This window comes from Rhincodon typus, chromosome 13, assembly GCF_021869965.1.
Source record: "Rhincodon typus isolate 14 chromosome 13, sRhiTyp1.1, whole genome shotgun sequence".
NCBI lineage: Eukaryota > Metazoa > Chordata > Chondrichthyes > Orectolobiformes > Rhincodontidae > Rhincodon > Rhincodon typus.
The window spans coordinates 42,747,604-42,770,433 of record NC_063344.1 but is presented as its reverse complement, the minus strand read 5'-3'; the positions used below and the strand labels follow the sequence as shown (position 1 = coordinate 42,770,433).

The window sequence follows — 22,830 nt, the reverse complement described above, 5'->3', positions numbered from 1 at the left end:
ACTCCTTGCATTTACTCTTTTGACAAAAACGTGACTTCTGTCATTTTAGAACCTATGACTGTGTACGCTGTTTCAAAGCTAAAGTTTCAGTTTCTCAGAATCATCAAAAATAAGGAATGACAAAAAAAAAGGAGTGGCCAAACAGAATAGAAGAATTAGGAGGAGTAGACCGTTCTCCCTTTAAGCACATTCAGCCAATATCACAGCTGACCTTCCATTTCATTATATCCCTAATTTCTTCAATAGTCTGAATCTGTTGAGCTGTGTCTTGAATATAGTCTATGACCGAACATTCGCTGCTCTCCACAGATGCATAGACTCATAACTCCGAGTGCAGAAATCTCTCTTCAACTCACTCTTAAATGGCTGGTCCCTTATTCTGAGAATGAATTCTAATTCTAGGTTCTCCAGCCAGCAGAGCATCCTCCAAGCATTTGCCTTGTAAAATCCTGTCAGAATTTTAGCTGCTTCAATTAGACCACGTCTCATTATTCTAAATTCAAGGGAACACAGGTCCAGTCTACTCAATTTCTATTTCATAGCCAAGGAATAAACAGTCAATGGTTGATGCACTCCTTCATCATGCAAATGTGTACTTCCTTAAACAAGACTACAATTGTGCCAAGTGTGATCTCATCAAGGCCCTATATAATTGGGATAATTAATTGTTTCTGTTTTCTAATCCCTTTATTATAAAGGGTAGCATACCATTCATTTTCTAGTCGTTGGCTGCCCTACATCTTAATTTTCTGTGAAACATATACGGGAACACTTAAGGTCTTTCAGAATATCAGCATTTCCCTTACCATGTAAAAAATATTCTGCTTTACAATTTCGCCTACAAAAGTGGATACCTTACACTTCTCCACGTATTTGCCCATTCATTTGCTCTGTCCAAATCCTTCACTGCTTTTTTGCATCCTCCTCACAGCTTTTTTTCCCCATCTGCCTTTTTACCAGCAGCAAATTTATAAAAGTTACATTCGGCACCTTCATCCATGTTCTTGATACAGATTATAATTAGTGGAGGTCCAAGCCTTGCAGTACTTCACAAGGTACTGCCAGCATGTTGGAAAATGACCCATTTATTTCTATACACATATTTTCCAATGTATAAACATCCACAACATAAGCTAATACTTTACCCCAAATCCCATAAGCACAGGGGGAGACAATGGCCTGGTGGTATAATCACCGGACTGTTAATCCAGAAACCCAGATAATGTTCTGGGGACCCAGGTTCGAATCCCTCCATGGTGGAATTTAAATTCAATTAAAAAAAAATCTAGAATTAAGAATCTAACGATGTCTATGAATCCGTTGTCAATTGTCAGAAAAACTCACCTGGTTCACTAATGTCCTTTAGGGAAGGAAATTGCTATCCTTGCCTGGTCTGGTCTACATGTGACTCCAGACCCACAGCAATGTGGTTGACTCTGAACTGCCCTCTGGGCAATTAGGGTTGGGCAATGAATGCTGCCTGGTCAGCAATGCCCTTGTCCAATGAATGAATAAAGAAAAAAAATTGTGTGTAATAACCATTCGTGGCGCATTATGGAATGCTTTTTGAAAAGCCAAACATACTGCCTTATCTAAACTTAATCTTTAAAAAAAGGATAGTTTGATCAAACACAATGTACCTATTGTACATATGCTTTGACTATGCCTGGATACCACATCCCTAATACTAAATTCTAACACTGACAATTAAACACTTAATTTAGTAACAAAAAATTAACAACAATTAAAATCAGGGCAAACAGTTCCCTGTTTTCTCTCCCCTCCTTTCTAAATATTTGTTACTTTTCAATGCACAGGGACTGTCCTAGAATTGAGGAAATTCTGAAAGATCAAAACATACTTTCCCATAACAGCTTCAATTAAAACCTTACATGGTTGACAAAGAAGCAAAGATAAATACATAAAATAATACTCTGAAGAAGCAGGAAATTGGGGTGGGGAGTGGACAGAACAGGCCAGTTCCATTCAAGAGTTAGCTAACCAAAGCTTTCACTGAACATCAGGAATGAAATCACTGTATTCTGAAGCATTATTGGACTCAAAACATCAATTCTGTTTTTCTCTCTCTATAGGTGCTGCAGATTTGCTGAGATTTTTCAGCACTGGGGTTATTTCAGATCTCCAGCATCCACAGTATTTTGCTTTTCTGAAATCACTACTATTGTCCACATTCTAACCACCAAACTTGTGTGCTGAATAGACAAGGACAGTGGTTTGAAACTTGCATGTAGTTCAAGTCCATAAGGAAACAGTAACGAAGATACCATAATGATTATTGCTAAATTTATCACTTCATCCAGAAAGTTATACAATCTCCAAAAACATTGAGTAAAGAGCTAGGGGTTTCATATTTCACAAGACGTGAAATATAATTGTAGGTAAACACAATTTATGGCAGGTTTGATATAAATTGTATGATTTTTGAAGGGTTAGATCATCTTCAGTTGTGAAGCATATTGATAAAACTAACCTGTTAGTAGGAGCTCTTCATCTTTTTGGTCACTCTCTTCTTCACAAGATGAAGACGACAAGGACCTTAAGTCACTTGTACAGGAAGCCTGAAAAAATTCCACTGGAGATCTAAAAGACAAAAAAAAAGTACCAAGTAATTATTCTTTTTAAAACCTACAAAACAAATATTCAAGCTCAGGGAGCAAACCCAGTAATCAGATAAAGTGGAAACCATCAGAACATCAAAAGCTCGAAGCTATCATTTAAATATGATTCCTGGGCTTCCCACCTGATCAGTTGGGAAAGCAAGTAGACCAAACAGAACATTATGTGCACAACTTCAGCAGAACCTAACAAACCTATACAAATCAGAAATATAACTTTTAAAAATGAATACATATTCCAAATCTACATTAAATTTAAAATACTTTTCACCCCCATTGCTACCTAAATTTTCCAGACAAGTGTGTTTACACAATATTTAATTTTGCATTTTGATCTGAACATTATCTGCTTCAACATTAAGCTGTGAACACCCAATTTAACTTGCTGCTCACTAAACAACTGTAACTCCAATCTTTTGGAACCAGACCAGTGCAGAGAAAAACATGCCTGTCATTTTTGAAGTCAGTCTGGATGATGTTTAAAAACAGATAATTCTAGTAAAAACAGAAATGTTTAAAATTTACTGTTACCATTATGTTACATTTCAACTTAATACATGTTCACCAAGTAAAATCCCTAATAGAATACTTGTCAAACGATTTGTTTGTCTGAAAGTTCTATATTTACTTAAAAGGCAACATATTATTGCATCATAATAACTGAAGGGACTCAGTTTTGAGGAAGAGTACTTGACCCAAAGCTCTAACTTCTCTTCACAGATGCTGCCAGACATGTTGAGCATTTCCAGCAATTTCTGTTTTTGTTCTTGACATTATTGCTTCAATTAGGACCAAGAGTTGCTTTAGATTACATGATCCCAAGAAATCACTTTTTTTTGACTTGATAAATTTTTTTCCTTGTTTGCAATGGCAGAAAAGTGAAAAATCAAGTTGAACAAACTGAAGATACCTTCTGTACTTTTTCAGTAGCAGTTTCTCCAAGTAGCTTATGTTGTGTTCTTTAAATTGAATTTCAATTGGTGTTTTTAGATTTTGCAGGTTGTCTTGAACATGTGATGTCCCTGTGGAAACTGACAGGAATACACACAAAGTAGTCACTCAGTTCATGGGAATGTTTACTAATAAAATACAATATGAGCTACACCAAGAATCAGTGGGTTCACACAGCAAGTAACTGAGCCATACAGTCCATGATAGCTACAGGTTTCAGCCCATTTGGTATATAGCACATTCGTCGCTCATTTTGTACAGGTAGCAGAAGAGACTCAATATCCCTTAATTAAAGCATCCCTACTTTGATTGAACAAAGAAGGGTTGAGTTCCTCTGGAATTATTCAGCCTGCTGAAACTCAAGATTCTCACTGTTATGACCATCATAGGAGGAGTGCGCTATATTTTTCTTGTCTCACAAGTCCCAACATAAATGTAATCATTATGTCCAGTTTCTAATATGGCCAATCACATGCTTTCTCTACATTAGACTTGGAATAAAAAGATCCAACCAGATTTTATTTTAATAGGCGCAACCATTATTAATTTATTACAAGACAAAAAACCTATTCCACAAAGCTACAAAACTGTTGAACACTTAGCTTGTAAGATGAAAAAACATGAACATTTACCCCTCTAAATAATCCACAACACATATGCATGTATGGTAAAGGGAATGGGAGATAAAACAAAACTGATTTCCTTCTGCAGAGATAAATCCAAAATTATAATTGTTCTTTAGCCAATAAGGCTTCGTTCTTTAAGGCAAATGGATCAGATTAGAGATGACTAGATGGCAGTTGATCTGACATTCTGGTGTACAAAGATGTACGTTGAACAGAGATGTTATCACTGATGGCCTTTGCAATCATTCAGGAAGCATCAACAATTTCTTTCAAAGGCTGGACCACACTGGATCAACAACAAGGTTTATTTACCAGAAACAGGAATGATCAGCTGGGAAGCTTCTTTCTGTCAGAAGGCTTCTCCCCAATTATTCCAACAATAACCATAGTAGAAACTGAAACTTGACAGTCATATATCCAGACAGGTAACCTCCAGTAAACAAGCGGTTATCACAAGACATATGACTCCAAAGAAACGTCTCAATAAAAAAAAAAGTTCCAATATCATTTAACTTACCTCTTAAAATAATCCAGATATTCACAATCCTTCAAACTCAACTCCATATGAATTATTGAATACAAAACCTTCGTAACAGCACATGAATCAAAATCACTTGAATGAGATTAGGAGCCAGGGAAAACTAAAACCAGACTCTGACCAGTGAGCTGCATAGGATACTGAATGTGTGTCTAAGACAATAGTTCAATGCAGGGGAAGCCCAAGCTCCAATTACACTCAAACCTCAGCACAGATACTCTCTCATGAACCCATTCAGGCGATGGTATTATACATCTCTGGAGCAGGTGGGATTTAAACCCAGCCTTCTGGCTCAAAAGTAGGAATATTACTATTGTATCATAACAGCCCTTTCCAGCTCATTTTTTATTATCCAGAGATGCTATTAAACAGATCTAACCATTTTTCTCCACAGCCACTAAATCACTAGGGTTTCTAATTAAAAGAAAAATTTACAAGCACAATTTACAAGGGGCAGCGCAATGTCAGCAAAGAAGTGAGGGAAAGACAGGGAGAGGGGAAGGGCACTATAATAAAAGGGAATTGGAGGGTAAAATAAGGCACTTCCCCAGCGCCCCCCACCCATGAGGAAGTCCTCCGATATACTTGCCTTCCTCCACACAGGATACCCCAATAACAGGAGCATGGGGCTGAAACACAACAAAAATAAACAAAAGGTTTTCTTTTTAAATAACTAAAAATGGAATGCAGCTGCCCACAACAAATATGCACATGGTCCACAGACTCCACCATTCTGCAAAACAAAAAGCTGATCATGCAGAAGGACATGGAGGTGGTTTTGCATTTGCATGAGGTGGCTCAGGGTCCTGAGGGAGGCTCCTGCAGGGCTACATGCAAACAGGAGACAACTGCACAATCAAGCGTTGTCTAACTGGTGCCGTATGCGGGATCTGAGCTATTTTCAGGCAGCAGATGGCTTCGGCTGCAAGTTGCACGTCCATAGTGGATCTGCTCACCAACTCCTGTGGTAACATCCAGGCCAGGCCTCAGCTTCCTAGCATTTCTCCGACTCGGGTCACCCCTGTGACAACAGGCCTCCCTTCTGTCAGCTACTTGAACCTGCTTTGAAGGTATGGATTCCAGAGCAGGAGCTCTCTGGATTTCCACTACTGTTGATGGTGGGAAGATGTGGTGCAAATCAACCACATTCCAGTCATTGATCAAGTCCTGGTAAAAGAAAGAGGTATCCTGAGGGATACCTGAAGATTCTTGCGGTCGAAAAGCAGGAGCTGCATGTCATATTTGAAGTTGCACACAAGGTGGAAGAAATGGATCACCAGGTCACACCATCTGGGAGGAGGCTCAATGTAAAGATATCACTGCAGTGTGTGAAGGCAAAATGTCACCATCTGGGTGCACAGGCACACTAGCTCTCTTAAATTATAAGACAACGCAGTGTAGAGCTGGAGAAACACAGCAGACCAGTCAGCATCAGAGGAGAAGGAAAGTTGATGTTTTGGGTCGGAACCCTTCAGAAAAGGGTCCCGACCCAAAACATCAACTTTCCAACTCCTTTGATGCCACCTGGCCTGCTGTGTTCCTCCACCTCCACACTGTGTCATCTCTGACTCCAGAGTCGGCAGTTCTTACTATCCCTGAGCTCTCTTAAGTTGACAACATGCAATTTACCGGCATCACCTGTGATTTTTTTTCTTTTCAGTCAACCTCTTTTTACAGCAGGTCAAGTTAATAATGATACTCTGTACTCTGATTTGTTTTTTTAAAGTAATACTCAAGTAACCTAAAGAGATAATTCATTAAACTGATGTGGAAAGGAAACAATACCGAGTAAATTGTGAATCAGCATAACAGCGCATTAGCTTCAGAACAATTGGATCTCTCCCTTAGACTCTTTTTTATAATGCTTCTGCAATTACACGTAATAATTGTCCATGAAAATTTGCTAAAGCATGGTGTGTCCAATAGCTAACTACAAAATTATTCAATGTGATAATTATTAATTACTGCTGATAAATCTCTCGTTAAAAATGTTGTGTGGGATCCTACTGGCACAATGCTAATTTCCCCACCTCTGAGCCAGAAGGCCCAGGTTCAAGTCCCACCTGCTCCACAGATGCCTTAACACATCTGATCAATCTGGTTTAAATCAGATAAAGAACTGTTGTTGGAGAATTTATGCGGTAGTTTTTTTTCACTTTTCACTTTTCCTTTACTTTTGTTTTTGCCAATCTCCCTTTCCTTTTCTTTCATTTTGTATTTGATTTGGTTCCTTTGTGTCACCCTCATTCATCCTCCTCAGTCTTCCCTGTTTCTTTCTCAATTGTTAAATCTCTTTGGTTGAGGAGATACCCCATTGATCCCAGATATCTTGTTGCCCTCAACATATTACCAATTCACACTGTTGGCATAAAACATTTTTGAGCTGAGGGGTGCAGGAAGAAGTTTAACTATTAGGGTACACCAGGAGATACTCTGCTCAAGCCAGTTCTCGGTCATTATGTGTTTGTTGCACTTCTACTGAAATTTGACCTCAGTAATGTATAAATGTATAAATTCCAAATTCTTGTGCTTTTTCATCTTGGTCAGTGGGAGCAATTGAATTACTTAGTCAACAAACAGCACACAATGGGTTGAATGACTGTTTTCTGTGATGAATCAGGTTATGATGTTAAAAATCTATTGTTATCATCAGTTATCAAAAAGATCAGACAAGTTTACATCATTTTAATTTCCAATAGTAAATGCTGTGAAGTTTAAATTAAAATGGCAGAAAGAGAGAATTTCCCCTACTTTTATATAGTTTAGACAACAGCGTCAATGTCTATGACAACTGACAGCTTCCAAATGCCACCATCAGCTCAGAGAAGTAATGTGCTGCTTTAATCATGTAACATTTCCATAATCCTTGCTCCTGGGCATTTCACGATAACATCTGTCACTGCAAGGATGAAAGCATGCTTCTGCGGTATGGATTATTTCAAATTATTGGTATTTCATTGAGAATGATTTATGCCAGGTTCCATACAGGGCATTGTAAACTATCAACAAACTACTGACAGGTATGTCACTGTAAAAGAAGTGAGTCTTCCATTTTACGACAATTTCTGTTGTCATTCTATTGGCACATTTAAGCAAATATCTAAAAGTCTTCATTTAAGTATCACCTCAATAATTTACAATAATCTCTATGATTTAGTTGGGCTTCTCAAATCTGGCATTCAGTTTTAACACTTAGAATGCATGTGGCCTTACATACAATTATTAAATTCAAGTACTAAAAGGAGTGAACAGCTATACAGTGACTTTTTAAATATAATTTATTGGCCTGTCTGTACAATTCCAATAGCAAAGGACTGTTTTGCAATTAATTGTACAACAGAGCTCACTGACTTGCTATGATAGTCAGTGAAGGTTTTATCGCCAGTCAACGGTAAATAATATGTTCTCCAAAAGCAACGTTACTAGCCTTGCAGAAAGAAAATGCTCATAGTTGTGTATGAAAATCTTCACTACCTATAGTTATAGGCAGTGTCATCAAGATACAGCTTTTTCAGTGGCAACAGTTGGCTGACACTGCTCCTCAAATTACATATTTTCCTAGGTTCTACTTTTGTTTGGGTGAAACAAATAAAACATAACTTATCCTAATGGGGGATCTAAAATTTACTTAGCATCGGTTCTATTATTGCAATAAGCATGAAGGAGAAAGCACAGTTATGCACATAAAACACAGAGGCATGAAGAAGACAGGATAAGAGCAGGATAGTGTTATTGAGTCTAAGTTACTTATAATATTACAAATATTAAATGTTTATGGAGTCTTGAACAACTCATATGTTTCCTGAGTAAAATATAATCCCAGGTAGTAATAGACCACAAAAAGGAATATTGGAGTAGACTTATACTGGTTACTAAATACTTATAACAGTTATACATTTGTTATAAGTTTTGTTTTTATTTATTCAATTTTTAAGGGATCACTTTATGAATGATAGTTCATAATAATTCTTTAGTGTTGTTATTTTGCAAGTTTAGCCTATCGCAGCAATCTTTTTCGGATTTCATTTGGGGCTCAATTTAACACGCAAGGAAACCTCTCAAAAACATTGCCCATGTAAAAGTGGACAACACCCCTCCATGATTTATGGCACAAAAGATTATTCTAAAAAAGTGACTTTATGTGAATATATCTGGCATTTAGTGCTCACTATCTTGTAATTATCATTTATATTGTTTTTGTACAGAATTACATAAAATAAACAACACAGAAATAGGGATGCTTAATCAATTCAAGCGCACTTCTGCCTGACATGTTCAGCCACTCCATCATTTGGGATGTAAATGCATTTAGAGCATGAGGTTGTTGACTTGCTAGCCGAGCTGGCTTGTTTTTGTTCAGACGTTTCGTCACCATGCTAGGTGACATCACCAGTGGACCCTCCGATGAAGTGGTGCTGTTCTACTCCACTTGGAATTTATACTGTCCGGTCCGTTATGGTGAGTACTGTCATTTCCGGTTTTGATCTGTATGGGTTTATATATGGGGTCCAATTCTATATGTTTGTTGATTGCATTATGGGTGGAGAACCATGCCTCTAGGAATTCCCGTGCGTGTTTGTGCTTGGCTTGGGCTACTATGGTTACTTTGTCCCAGTTAAACTGATGGCCTTCATTGTCTGAATGTACAGATACTAACCCATACAGATCAAAACCGGAAATGACAGTACTCACCATAATGGACTAGACAGCATAAATTCCAAATGGAGTAGAATAACATCGCTTCATCAGAGGCCCCACCGATGATGTCACCTAGCATGGTGACGAAATTTCTGAACAAAAACAAGCCAGCTCAGCGAGCAAGTCAACAACCTCATCCACAACCCGAGCTACAGATCTTTGCTAATACTTTAAGCATTTAAAGCATTCTCCTCCCCGTTTTCGTTAAATGTTTATTGATCACCATCATTCACAACTGGAAATAGCAGAATTTTGATCTGAATCATTGATTATGGGATGGCTTTTCTTTGTCTATTACATATTGCTTCTGATGTTTAGCATGCACAGCTTCACCAGATTGGCACCTCACTTCTAGGATGCCCAGTGCTGCTCCTGGCATTGTCGCTCACTGCAATCCAGGCTTTAATACAGGAACATCTCTTCTGGGACAATGTCTGCTGATTTTCAGGACCTGAGGTTACTTGAATACCAGAGTTAGTAACCTTGTTTTCACCAGAGTCATGCCTGAAAATAAAGCCAAATTGCCCGACAATAAAACAGTTTACTTACACAAATTCAGCCTAAATTCTGCTTGATCATCAGGACAGTGTTTCTTGATCATCATTGAATTGATTCTGAAAAGGCCTCTCCATCTACTTTTGAATGTTGATGCAAGGCCTATTAAGCCAGTCAAATGGCAGTCAACACATTTACAGGGGAGAAATATGGTAGACTAGATTGTGGAGCATACTTCCAGCACCACTGTATATGGACTTGAGAGAGAAAGCAAGCAGAGAAAGAAAGTGATATAATTCACTGCATGCAAGAGAAAGCTATCACAAAGACTAAGGTGACTATTAAATGTAATTTATAGAGCATGAAAACAAAACTTTTGTTGACAGTGGCATACCAAAGTTCCTAACTTCATTCATTTAAAAAGTTATTTTCATGTCCATATTTCAGGTTAATATCATGCCATTGTTCAAGTTTAACAGTGTTTTCACTTTTGAGGATTTATACAAAATTATGTTTTACTTGGTTGCTAAATCACGTTTTAAGTTGTTTTCTGTAAATTGGTTGAGTTCTTAAATTAGACATGCTATGATCATTTTTACCCGAAAACATTTTGGGTGACCAATGTGCTTCACTAGGTTTTCTCTCCTTCCATTCTTTTAGTGCTTCTTGGAAAGATTGCAATGACTGTTCCTCATCAAAGTTGCCATTTAATAATGAGTTACTGCTCAAATGTTCCGCTCTGATGCTTTGCTCACAAGCAGCTGATTCACCATCCTCTTGTTCTCTGTTAAGAACCTACAGAATACAAGAAATCATAAAATATTACAATGTTTTAATATTTAACTTATTCCAAACTGTCAAACTTATAGATATTTTTAAATCAATCTGATCAGAGATGTTATGAATCTTGGCTCAGAGATAGGGAAATTACCACTGTGCCACAGGAGCCTCCTAATACTTATGCAACAGGCTATGCAGTGCTGCATTAAACATTTACAAATTAAGGAAAAAGAACATATATAACTTAGGTATTAAAGCTTTGTCAGCTTCAATTTCCTACTTTTAGCTTATAATAGTCAATTACTTGAGGCTAGAACATTTCATAATTATGTGAAAATGCAAAGAGGTAGGGTGGTTAACATTTTCAGAATTAATGATATCAGAATCTGGACGATGTCAAATGGATTAATTATGCATCTCTTTCATGGGGATTATAATAGATGTTTGTTTTTTGTTAATGATGCATAGTTCCAAAAATAAAAAATATATATCAAATCAGATTTCACACTGCGATCTGACTTGTCAAATATTACCATCAGCTGGGATCATAACAACCTTACAAGTTGCTGGAAGCTTTCCTTTTGGAATTTAGGAAGATGTTACAAAGGGCAAACATGACATCTTTTGTTAAACTTTAAGCAGTTATAGAAAGTGAAGTGATTGATGGTGCCTGCAATTGCCTAGAAGGGCTCTATGTCATAAAAGATTAAGACTACCAATATCTCCACAGCTATGAATTGTCCTGGAGAATGTCTGAAGCTCAGCTTGCAGACGGCAAAGTCCAAGTTGCTCCTTTAAAAACATGTAACCTTAATTAATATGTCCAATATAACTATACAAAAATGTTCATGCTGAAATTGCTACTGAGACAGGATTGGAAGGTCACCTTAAAGTTCAAAAAAAAGGCAAATAGATTTGTCAACTTTTAAAAATCTGAGATAGGAATTTTTAGCAATAATAGAATAACAGTCATGAAAGAAGCTGAAGGTCTGACTTTGTGACTCGTACATTGTATAGCATCAGAAAATGTACTCCTAATTTTGTCTCTCCAATATTCTGACCTATTTAATTGTAGCCAGAGAATCACCAGCATGGGAAGAATAGCGTGTACAAGTAATGTTACAGGGTTAGTAATTCAAAATCTGAACACTATAATGTTCACAGCCGCAGGTAGTGAAATCCAAATTTGATAATAAAAAAATTCTGGAATTAAAACGTTAGACTAATGGCAACCATGTAACCATTGCTAATTATCATAAATACCCATCTGGTTCACTAATGTCCTTTGGGAAAAGACATCTGCCATCCTTTCTGGTCTGGCCTATACAATAATGTCATTGATTCTTAACCGCACTCTGAAATGACCGACCAAGTCATTCAGTTCAAGAGCAATAAGGATGATTCCCACATTAGAAACAACCGTCCCACCCTTCCTCCTGTCTAATACTAAACTAAACTGTTGGCAACTCAAGTATTGCTATTATTCTTTCATGAGTGTGTTGATGACCAAGCATGTATTTGTATTTGTTGCCCATTCCTGATAGCCATTGAGAGGGGGTGGTGAGTCTTCATGAACTGTTGCAATTATGTGGTCTGGGTATACCTACAGTGTTCTGAAGAAGAGAGTTCTAGATCTGTGACCCAAACAGTAAAGGAAAAGTGATACAGTTCCAACAGCAAACCTGTTGTCATACTTGATTGTTGCAAGTTTCCAAAAACATTTTCAAATCATCACTACAACTGCCTGTTTTCAATTCCATGACTTGTACCTGCCTCACATCACCTATTGTTAAAACATTTATCCATCCTTTTATTATCTCTAGACTTGGTCATTCCAATGTACTCCTGACTGACTTCCCACATTCTATTTTCTATCAGGGCAAGGCCATGCAAATATCTGCCTTTTCTAACTTGCACATAGTTCCGACAACCATTATCCTGCATTCCCTAATTCATACTGAATTCCAGTTAAGTAATATTTCATTGTTGAAAAAGACGTCCTTGTTTTCACATTGATCTTTAGCCTTCCAACACTGCACCATATTTGTGCTCCTTCCATTCTGGCCAGTCAAGAAATCCCAATTTTAATTGCACCACAGGTAGTTGCCATGCCTTCACCACCCTAACCAATGAAATTCCCTCCCTGAAATCTTCTCCTTCTCTTTGCTATTTTAAGATACTACTTCCAATTGAGCACCTTGTGATCTTGCAAATATATAAATAAAACCGATCGCTATAATATTTATAAATACTAGGAGAACTTCAAACTGTAAGAGCAGGGAATAATTTGATGTCATAATGTTGCTCCTATCATACAGGTCAATCGTGCAGAATATAAGATTTGATTGAGATTTTGAAATGATTCATCTAGATTTTAATCAAGTCATAAGAATTGCAGGAGCTATTCTGATTCATGTGCAATTTATTCTCCAAATGTGGGAAGACTCAAACAATTTATTGCTAGTGAATTTGATTGAAGTCATTGAAGTTATTTTTATATTATGCAAAACTTCATTAGATTTCTTTAGAAAATGCAATGAAATTCTCAACTTTTCAACTGATTTGTAGGGAGCAGTAGTAAATTAATTCCTGCTATATAAAATTATCAAGAGTTTAAACACGTACCTACCAACTCTGCATGTCTGGTGCATACAATTTGCATACTAGTGAAAAATAATGCATATTTGTTAAAAGGGCACAAACTGGGCCCTCTCCCAAACCCGTATCTGTTCCTGCATTTCATTATTGTCATTGTACGCTGAGCAGAAATTCTTCAGAAACTGGGAGAGAAGTGCTTTAAGAGATGGGAAGGAGGGAGAACATTTGCATCCAGGGAATTTGAAGTCAGGTATGGTGTAACAAGGGAATGAAGAAAAGAAAGAAGATAGAAGTGATACTCAGAGTTGGAGGGAAAAAGCTGAAAGAGCATCACAGGAAGAAAAATCTACTTTGAGGTTTCAGGAAAGTCCAAAGATGGAACCCTTCCAGCCACTGAATGATGTGAGCAATGGCAAGTCAGTTGGGAAAATATAGCAATATCAAAAAAATGATTATCTTGACATTGAGAAAATAAAAGTCCAATTTTTCACCCAATGTTTAAACAGTGAGATGAGAATCCTGATGATGAGCAGGGGGCAAGGCCTATTTGCAACTATCACCATCTCATTGTTACCTAATCTCACTTCATTTATATCTAGTTTGTTATTTTCCCAGGTAGTCGATAGAGACTAGACAGTGACAATTCCTGACATGAAAGTCTGAGTAGATACCTGATGACTCCAGCTCGTTGTTTTCTCTTCCAGGCCTCCACCTTAGCCAGAATTCCTCAATAATCTTGGAACACACTTGATGAGCAGTGACCACTTACATCCTTTATACAACGATACTGGCACCACACTCGCAACTACCTTCCCCACATCATCAGGCCACATTTCCTGCTCACTTATAACGCAGTTCACCACATCAAAACTGCAATTCTGAGCAGACCAACACCAATTATTGTAATGCTTCTACCATCACAGAAGGGAAACAAAAACAGTAAAACCTGCAAATGATAAATACCGGTCTGAGCTGTCTTGTATACTTCAAAATGAAGCTCTAGTATGACTAGTATATTCATTTCCAAGTATTATTGTGTTTTAAACCTTTTCCCCCCTTAGGATGCACACGTATCTTATTGTGGGAACAAGGCAGACTTCAGGGATTTTATAGTTTGCTATCACCCATAATCACCCATTTTGCACTTATGTGGACACTCACTACATCTCTGCCTTGCTTTCCTTGACCTGTTTGTACATCGCTGCCTCATTCAGAATTTACAGGCTTGGAGTCCTTCTATCTTGCTTTGCCTTATAGCATAAATACAAAGCCTGACAGCTTGTCATGGTTACCAGCAGTGATCAGCTAAGGAGCTGGTTAGGTTGCTGCATAGTACCATGCCCCATCAGCGTTAAATTTGTAACATGTGCCAGCAGCTTATGCAGCAAACACACTGCATATGCTTCAACCAACTGGCCTTGTCTAAAAGTCTTGGGGGTCTAGTTGTGAGTCTGACTGCCATGCCAGACTTAAATCCCAGTCCCGGGTGGTTTGACATGATCAGTTGGGTGCTTGAGAGGGTCAGGGTCATAGATCCAATATCATCACAGTCTAGGAATTAGGCCAAGGTCAGTCCTTCAGGTCCAGTGTAACCAGTCTGAGAAGTCACAGTAAGAGTGAGGGAGTTGTGCAGAGATCAGTCAGGGATTTGGTCACTCTTCCAGTCAGGCTAGGTTTCCAAGTCAGTCAGGGCGCAGGCCATGGTCACTCCTGGGGATCTGTTTATTGAATGTCAAGGGGGATTATCAGGGGCCACTGCTGTGGTAGGCAGGTTGGGAAAGTCAACTGTAGAGTTGGAGGCAGCATCTTGGGATGCAAAGGAAGCAAATCAATACAAGGATAGGAGATGATGGAGTGTAAGGGAGGCACAGATTCATTACGGAGTTGGGGGCATCATCACTACCAGTCCGGCTTCAACCGAAGGACAATGCAACACAATTGTTGGCATAACTAAATTGTAGGCTCAGAATTCAGGGGGTAATGTTGAAAGATGAAAAAAAAACTGAAAATAATGCATTGGAATATGATGCTGACAACTAATGGGATCAGCAGGTAATGCAAGGAAGAAAGGAACATGAAGGCTTTTTTTGGGGTAGGCACCCAAATGAACAGGCTGAGCATGTGAGACATTCTGCAAAAAGCTACTTGTGATGTCTTCCATCCTCATCCAAATTACAAATGTGCAATGGAAATGCAAAACATCTGCCACCATACCCAGCATGGATTTTTTTTTCAGAATACATACGAACCACGTATGGACAATGAAAGGCCCTTTGAGGGGCAATTGCATTAATCAGGCAATTACATAGTACGAGTTGAACACATCTGTAATCACAGAACCCAGCATGTGAAACATATGTACTGCCCAGTTATGTTGTATACAAAACCTGTCCACAAGCAATCTTGATCATGTAACTCATCATCACAAACACATCATAATCATTTCTGTGAAGCAGAACTAATCACAGGTGAACTTCAAATAGTGTCACCTATGGGATACAATTCATAAAGACACATTTATACTCAATATTTGACAAGATGCCTTTAAATGCAATGCTGCCTTTCTGGAGGGTTGGGAGAGAAGAGAGGAAACATTCACTAATCCTACCACATGTATAATCTCCTACTGTATCTGCAAAACGTGACATGTATTGCATATATCAGGATAAAGCCACATACAAAGAACCTGTTCTGTTTCTAATATTCCCTACACAGGTTCATTGGAACCTATGCATCCAGTCACAACAGGTGTCTGTAATCAGAAATAAATAAATATTTGTACAATATATAAAATTTTATGCATCCAGTATAAACTAGGCTCTAAGTAAAAAGACTTGCAAATATACAGCAAAATGAGATTCTTCCTCCATAAAGTCTTGAATTCAAACAACTTACCTCAGCATGTTGTTGAGTGGCCATTTGGGATGAAGATTTTCTTACTGAAAATCGTTTCTTCAGAAACTGCTCAGTATTCACAGGTGGGTCGGATTCAATTTGTTTTTTAAATTGGCTGACTAAATGCAATGAATTGTTTGATGCATGTTCCTCTGCCTGTCAATATTATAAAAATGAATGACATTGTTGAATAAGAAAAATTCCTAAAAAGAGGCAGCTTAATAAGGGCCATGTTAGATCATCATTCCCTCCTAGGTTTTTAAGTCATTTGCTATTCAGTTATTTCTCATAAATATTCCAAACCTTCTCCAAAAAACATGTGCAAACATGATAGAACAAAATGACCTAAAACTAACAACACAATAGATCTCATGACTGAAAATATCTACATGAAGTTAATGTCGCTCTGTGCTAAAAGATAACTTGAAATACTATAACATAAACAGCTACACTGTACGCTTCAACATTCGCTTCATTCCACATGCTCATCAGTTCTTCAGTTCTCTGCCCTCAAAGGCAAGTCTAACCCACAATAACATGGCCTCTACCATATATAGGGTAACAAGGCAGGTCCCAAAACTACCCCAGTAGAAATGGTGACCAAATACCGTGCTATTTGCACCAATCAAATCCACAGCCAACTGCGCCAATCGGTGCCAAGGAGCTGCTGTGGCAACATACACTTTTATATGTTGTAGCCTGGAGCTTTGGATCTATAATATTAAGCAATCTAGTTTTTTTTTAAACATAACATGGACAATTGGGAGACTCTCCCAGACTTACAGCCTGCCTTTGGGGTATATTAGACAGAATTGATACTCAACCAACACATGGCCATGTTATGTACATAAATTCCTTAGCCAGCAAATCCTCCAATTGGACTTGAACTCGAAGCCCCTGGCTCACAGATAGAGCTACTATCCACTGTGCCACAAGACCTCCTCCACATATTCCAGACAAAACTTACAAAACATTACTGAAACTAAAATATTTGGACCTTCTTCATCAAGAAAAGTCAACAGCAGAATGAAAATTTAAGTTCACTGTGAATAATTAGTCCACATTTTTTTGGTTACAAAATATAGGGCAGCACGGTGGCTTAGTGGTTAGCACCTCTGCCTCACAGCGCCAGGGACCCAGGTTCGATTCCACCCTCGGGCGACTGTCTGTGTGGAGTTTGCACGTTCTCTCCATGTCTGCGTGGGTTTCCTCCGGGTGCTCTGGTTTCCTCCCACAATCCAAAGATGTGCAGGCTAGGTGGATTGGCCATGCTAAATTGCCCGTTGGGTCTGGTTGGGATACTCTGAGGGTCGGTGTGGACTTGTTGGGCCAAAGGACCAGTTTCCGTACTGTAGGGTTTCTATTAAATAAAATATAGTAATCTTAGGAGAATTGACCAATGTTTTCAAAATAATGAGTGTTCTGGACAGAGTAGATAGGAAGAAAATATTCCCACTCTTAGAAGGATTAACAATGAGAAACACAGACTTAAAAGTGATTTATAAAAGAGGCAAATGCAGAAAAAAAATCTAATTTAGGCTCTGGAATGCACTGCCTGAAAAGCGGTGGAAGCAGGTTCAATTGAGGCATTCAAGAGGGTATTGGATGATTCTTTAGAATCCCTACAACGTGGAATCAGGCCATTTGGCCCAAACTACCCTCCGAAGAGCATCCCACCCAGAACCATCCCTGTAACCCTGCATTTCCTACAGCTAATGCACCTAACCTACATATCCCTGAACACTATGGGTAATTTAACATGGCCAATCCACCTAACTCACACATTTTTGAACGGTGGGAGGAAACCAGAGCATCCAGCAGAAACCCACACAGACGCAGGGAGAACATGCAAACTCCACACAGACAGTTGCCCAAGGGTAGAATCGAACCCAGGTCCTTCGCACTGTGAGGCAGCAGTGCTAACCACTGAGCCACCATGCCATTCCTGGTTGAATAGAAAATGTACAGAGTTAGGGAGAAAAGACAGGAAAAAGGCACAAAAATCATGATGCTCATTCAGAGAGTCTGGAAAACATGATGTCTTCTTCTGCATCGTTACAACTCTGATTCTGTGAATTATTTTGTTACTATGCCCAAATGTCATTACCACAGCCCTTCTTTACATCTTTTTAAAAATATTCAACTTTACATTATAACACTAAAATACACAGTGTACAAAATGATACAGGACATAAGCATGCATAAGAACATAAGAACATAAAAACATAAGAACCAGGAGCAGGAGTAGGCCATCTGGCCCCTCGAGCCTGCCCCATCATTTAATAAGATCATGGCTGATCTTTTTGAGACTCAGCTCCACTTACCCACCCACTCACCATAACCCTTAAGTCCTTCACTGTTCAAAAATTTATCTAGCCTTGCCTTAAAAACATTCAGCGAGGTAACTTCAACCGCTTCACTGGGCAGGGAATTCCACAGATTCACAACCCTTTGGATGAAGAAGTTCCTCCTGACCTCAGTCCTACATCTGCTTCCCTTTATTTTGAGGTGATGCTCTCTAATCCTAGTTTCACCTGCTAGCGGAAACAACCTCCCTGCCTCCACCTTATCTATTCCTTTCATAATCTTATATGTTTTTATAAGATCTCCCCTCATTCTTCTGAATTCCAATGAGTATAATCCCAGTCTACTCAATCTCTCCTCATAATCCAACCCTCTCAACTCTGGAATCAACCGAGTGAATCTCCTCTGCACCCCCTCCAGTGCTAGTATATCTCTTCTCAAGTAAGGAGACCAAAACTGCACACAGTACTCCAGGTGTGGCCTCACCAGCACCTTATACAGCTGCAGCATAGCCTCCCTGTTTTTAAACTCCATCCCTGTAGCAATGGCAGACAAAATTCCATTTGTCTTTTTAATTACCTGCTGCACCTGCAATCCGACTTTTAGCAATTCATGCACAAGGACACCCAAGTCCCTCTGCACAGTAGCGTGCTGCAATTTTTTACCATTTAAAACATAGTCCATTTTCCTGTTATTCCTACCAAAATGGATGACCTCACACTTATCAACACTGTACTCCATCTGCCAGACCTTTGCCCACTCACTTAGACTATCTATATCCCTCTGCAGACTTTCAGTGTCTTCTGCACACTTTGCTCTACCACTGACCTTAGTGTCATCTGCGAATTTTGACACACTACACTTAGTCCCTAACTCCAAATCATCTATGTAAATTGTAAACAATTGCGGTCCCAACACTGATCCCTGAGGCACACCTCTAGCCACTGACCGCCAACCAGAAAAACACCCACTTACCCCTACTCTTTGCTTCCTACTGGTCAACCAATCCTCTATCCATGCCACTACATTACCTGTAATATTGTGGAACTTTATCTTATGTAGCAGCCTTTGGTGTGGCACCTTGTCAAATGCCTTCTGGAAATCCAGATACACCACATCCATAGGTTCCCCATTGTCCACCATGCAAGTAATGTACTCAAAGAATTCCACCAAATTAGTTAAACATGACCTACCCTTCATGAACCCATGCTGGGTGTTCCCAATGGGACAATTTATATCCAGATGTCTTGCTATTTCTTCCTTAATGATAGATTCAAGCATTTTCCCCACTACTGAAGTTAAGCTAACTGGCCTATAGTTACCTGCTTTTTGTCTACTTCCTTTTTTAAACAGTGGCGTCACATTGGCTGTTTTCCAATCTGTGGGAACCACCCCAGAGTCCAGTGAATTTTGGCAAATAATTACTAGTGCATTTGTTATTTCCCCCATCACCTCTTTTAGTAACCTGGGATGCATTTCATCAGGGCCAGGAGACTTGTCTACCTTTAGCCCCATTAGCTTGCCCAGCACTGCCTCCTTAGTGATAATGATAGTTTCTAGGTTCTCGCCTGCTATAACCTTCTTGCCTTTAGTTTTCGGCATGTTATTTGCGTCTTCCACTGTGAAGACTGACACAAAATAACTGTTTAATGTCTCGGCTTTTTCCTCATTCCCAGTTATTACACAGGCCTTCTCATCCTCTAAAGGACCAATGTTTACCTTCGCCACTCTTTTATGATTTATATATTTATAGAAACTTTTGCTGCCTGTTTTTATATTCTGAGCTAGTTTACTCTCATAATCTACCTTACTTTTCTTTATAACTTTTTTTGTAGCTTTCTGTTGGCCTTTAAAGATTTCCCAGTCTACTAGTTTCCCACTACTCTCTGCTTTTGTGTATGTGTTTTTTTTTTCAATCTGATACGTTCCTTTATTTCCTTCGACATCCATGGCTGGCTCTCTCTTTTCCTACAGTTCTTCCTTATCACTGGAATATACTTCTGCTGAGCACTGTGAAAAATTGTTTTGAAAGTCCTCTACTGTTCCTCAATTGACCCACCATAAAGTTTTTGCTCCCATTCTACCTTAGCTTACTCCTCCCTCATTCTTTCATAGTCTTCTACTGGAGACATAGTCTGCCACTGATGTTCTCCTCCACATGAGTTATCTACGTAGTTTTCAAACTCAGGAGGAGCAGCTTGTACATGCTGCTCCACTTCTTTCCCTTCCAAATGGAAAAGCAGAAAGATACAATTACTCAATTTATTTTTCTTATTTCCCCATTTCGTATGAACAGAATTTGTTTGAGTCAACAGACTTGTAGCTCAATGTAGAAATCAGGATGCAAAGTGTTTTTTTCCTCATCAATATTGCATTGAATCAGAGGACTATACATAGTTCATCCTCCATAAATATGGGGATACATGGGGGAGCATAGAGGTGGCAGGGGAGGTAAAAAAGGAGGAAAAGGTGCCAAGTGAGGTTTAGGATTCTTTCAATACCATTAAGAGCTTGAATACTTCATTGGAAATTCGAGGCAATCCTTCCAACCAACCTACATCTGTTTCTACACACCTGCAGCATGGCATGCAAACTATGCTATGAACCTGACCCTGGTGTAAAAAGACAAAAATAGCATGTTGGAAATGCATTGGGTGTAGTTTGAGAACAATGGAAGTGTGCAGGGCGTGTTTTCCTGAACTAAGATGAAGATTAGTTAAACAGTTTTATTTGTAATCAACATATAACTAAAAAACTGAGTGAAACACAGAGCAGGAGAAAATGTCAGAGAAAATTTAAGATTGAGGTTTTGCTGATGTTCATCAAAACCCCTGTGAGAGGTGTGTTTTCATGAAAAACAAAATATTAATTAAATTACATAATCACAAATTATACAGTGCATATATGTTATATTTGTATTATAAGTCGCGCTGACACAAGATTTGAATCTGTACATGTGTAACAATTGCTGCACTTTAATTACAAATGCAGAATCCACCACTATTAGCAGTCATCTGCAAACTTAAATAAGCTTTCTTGTTTTGAAAATACATGACGCTTTTGCTACTGCCTGCTGGAAACGGGTAGCAGCTTATTCCCTAACACTTTATGCTTGAAAGTCATTAAAAAGAACTTCATGCACACTGTCATAGACAACAAAATATGCCCACATTTTATGCTGGTACAGACATTTTCTATTAATGACACAAATGAGTTGCAAATAATATGAACAGCAGCAGTACAAGAGATAAAAAACACAGAATTTCACCTATAATTATCATCTAACAAATCTCTCCAGGTGATTGCTGATTAAAGCACAACATGCAGTCTAAAGCCACCTAAAATCTAAAGAATAAAACCTGCACAAATTTCCTCTAAAATCATTACTAGATTAAAATCAATTTTAAATTAAATCACTCCAGTAACTCTAAATCCACCACCAGTACTTTAAGTATTTGGAAACATCATACCTAATTATGCCCTCCCAATTAGCCAAACACTGTCCCTTAATTTTGTTTGAACAGCATTTCATCTCCAAAAGGAACATTGGTATGTGCGTTCTAACGTGACATTCTTTTGACAAAAGTACACAAAATTTAGCATGGTTGGGAGTACACATCCTTCTGAAAAAAGTGGAGATTTATTTTGGACTATTAAATAACATATATCATATACTTCAATTTCATCAAACTTCAAAAAGGTTGGCCCTTACCTACATTTCACCAGCTGTAGCTCAAAATCACCCTTTGGATTCAACCACAAAACAGAACTGCAACACTATCCAAGGTACTAATAGCCCTCATGTCTACCAGGTCTATACAAAGACTGTTTCTCTCCCATCCTTCAAGTCATACATCAGTGTACTACCATCGATTGCGTCCTTTCTTGGCATGAAAATAAAAGTCACAGGTCCCTCAGAGATCCTTCTGTGTTCACGCAATACAAGCTGACATAAAAACTTGAGTAACAACATATAAATAACAAAATAAAAAGACATACAGACAAGGAAACAAATTATAGAAATACACAAGAGCAACATGTATTTGTATGGCACCTTCACCACAGTGAAACACCTCAATGCACTAGAGAGGTGCAAAATTTATCACGATCATATTATAAGGAAACATTACATCAGACTATCAAATTATCATTCAAAGCAGTATGTTTTAAAGAGTGCCTTGGGGAGAAAAGCAATATAACGAGGTAGAGAAGTATAGGGAGGCAGCTTCAGAGATTGAGTCCTCAGTAATCAAAGACACAGACATCAATGGTAGGGCAATTAAAACTAATATTGCTCAAGTGGCATCAA

At 38.5% G+C, this 22,830-nt stretch overlaps 1 protein-coding gene across 1 annotated transcript in view; it reads right to left on the bottom strand.

Moving 5' to 3' along the window:
* The window catches only part of zbbx (zinc finger, B-box domain containing), an 82,654-nt gene that overhangs the window by 33,576 nt on the left and 26,248 nt on the right, over nucleotides 1–22,830 (bottom strand). The window contains exons 8-11 of the mRNA XM_048604611.1: nucleotides 16,218–16,373; nucleotides 10,544–10,739; nucleotides 3,547–3,667; nucleotides 2,492–2,601 (exon numbers count right to left, since the gene is read on the bottom strand). Of these exons, the coding sequence (XP_048460568.1) occupies nucleotides 2,492–2,601; nucleotides 3,547–3,667; nucleotides 10,544–10,739; nucleotides 16,218–16,373 (583 nt within the window). The remainder of the gene's footprint in view (nucleotides 1–2,491; nucleotides 2,602–3,546; nucleotides 3,668–10,543; nucleotides 10,740–16,217; nucleotides 16,374–22,830) is intronic.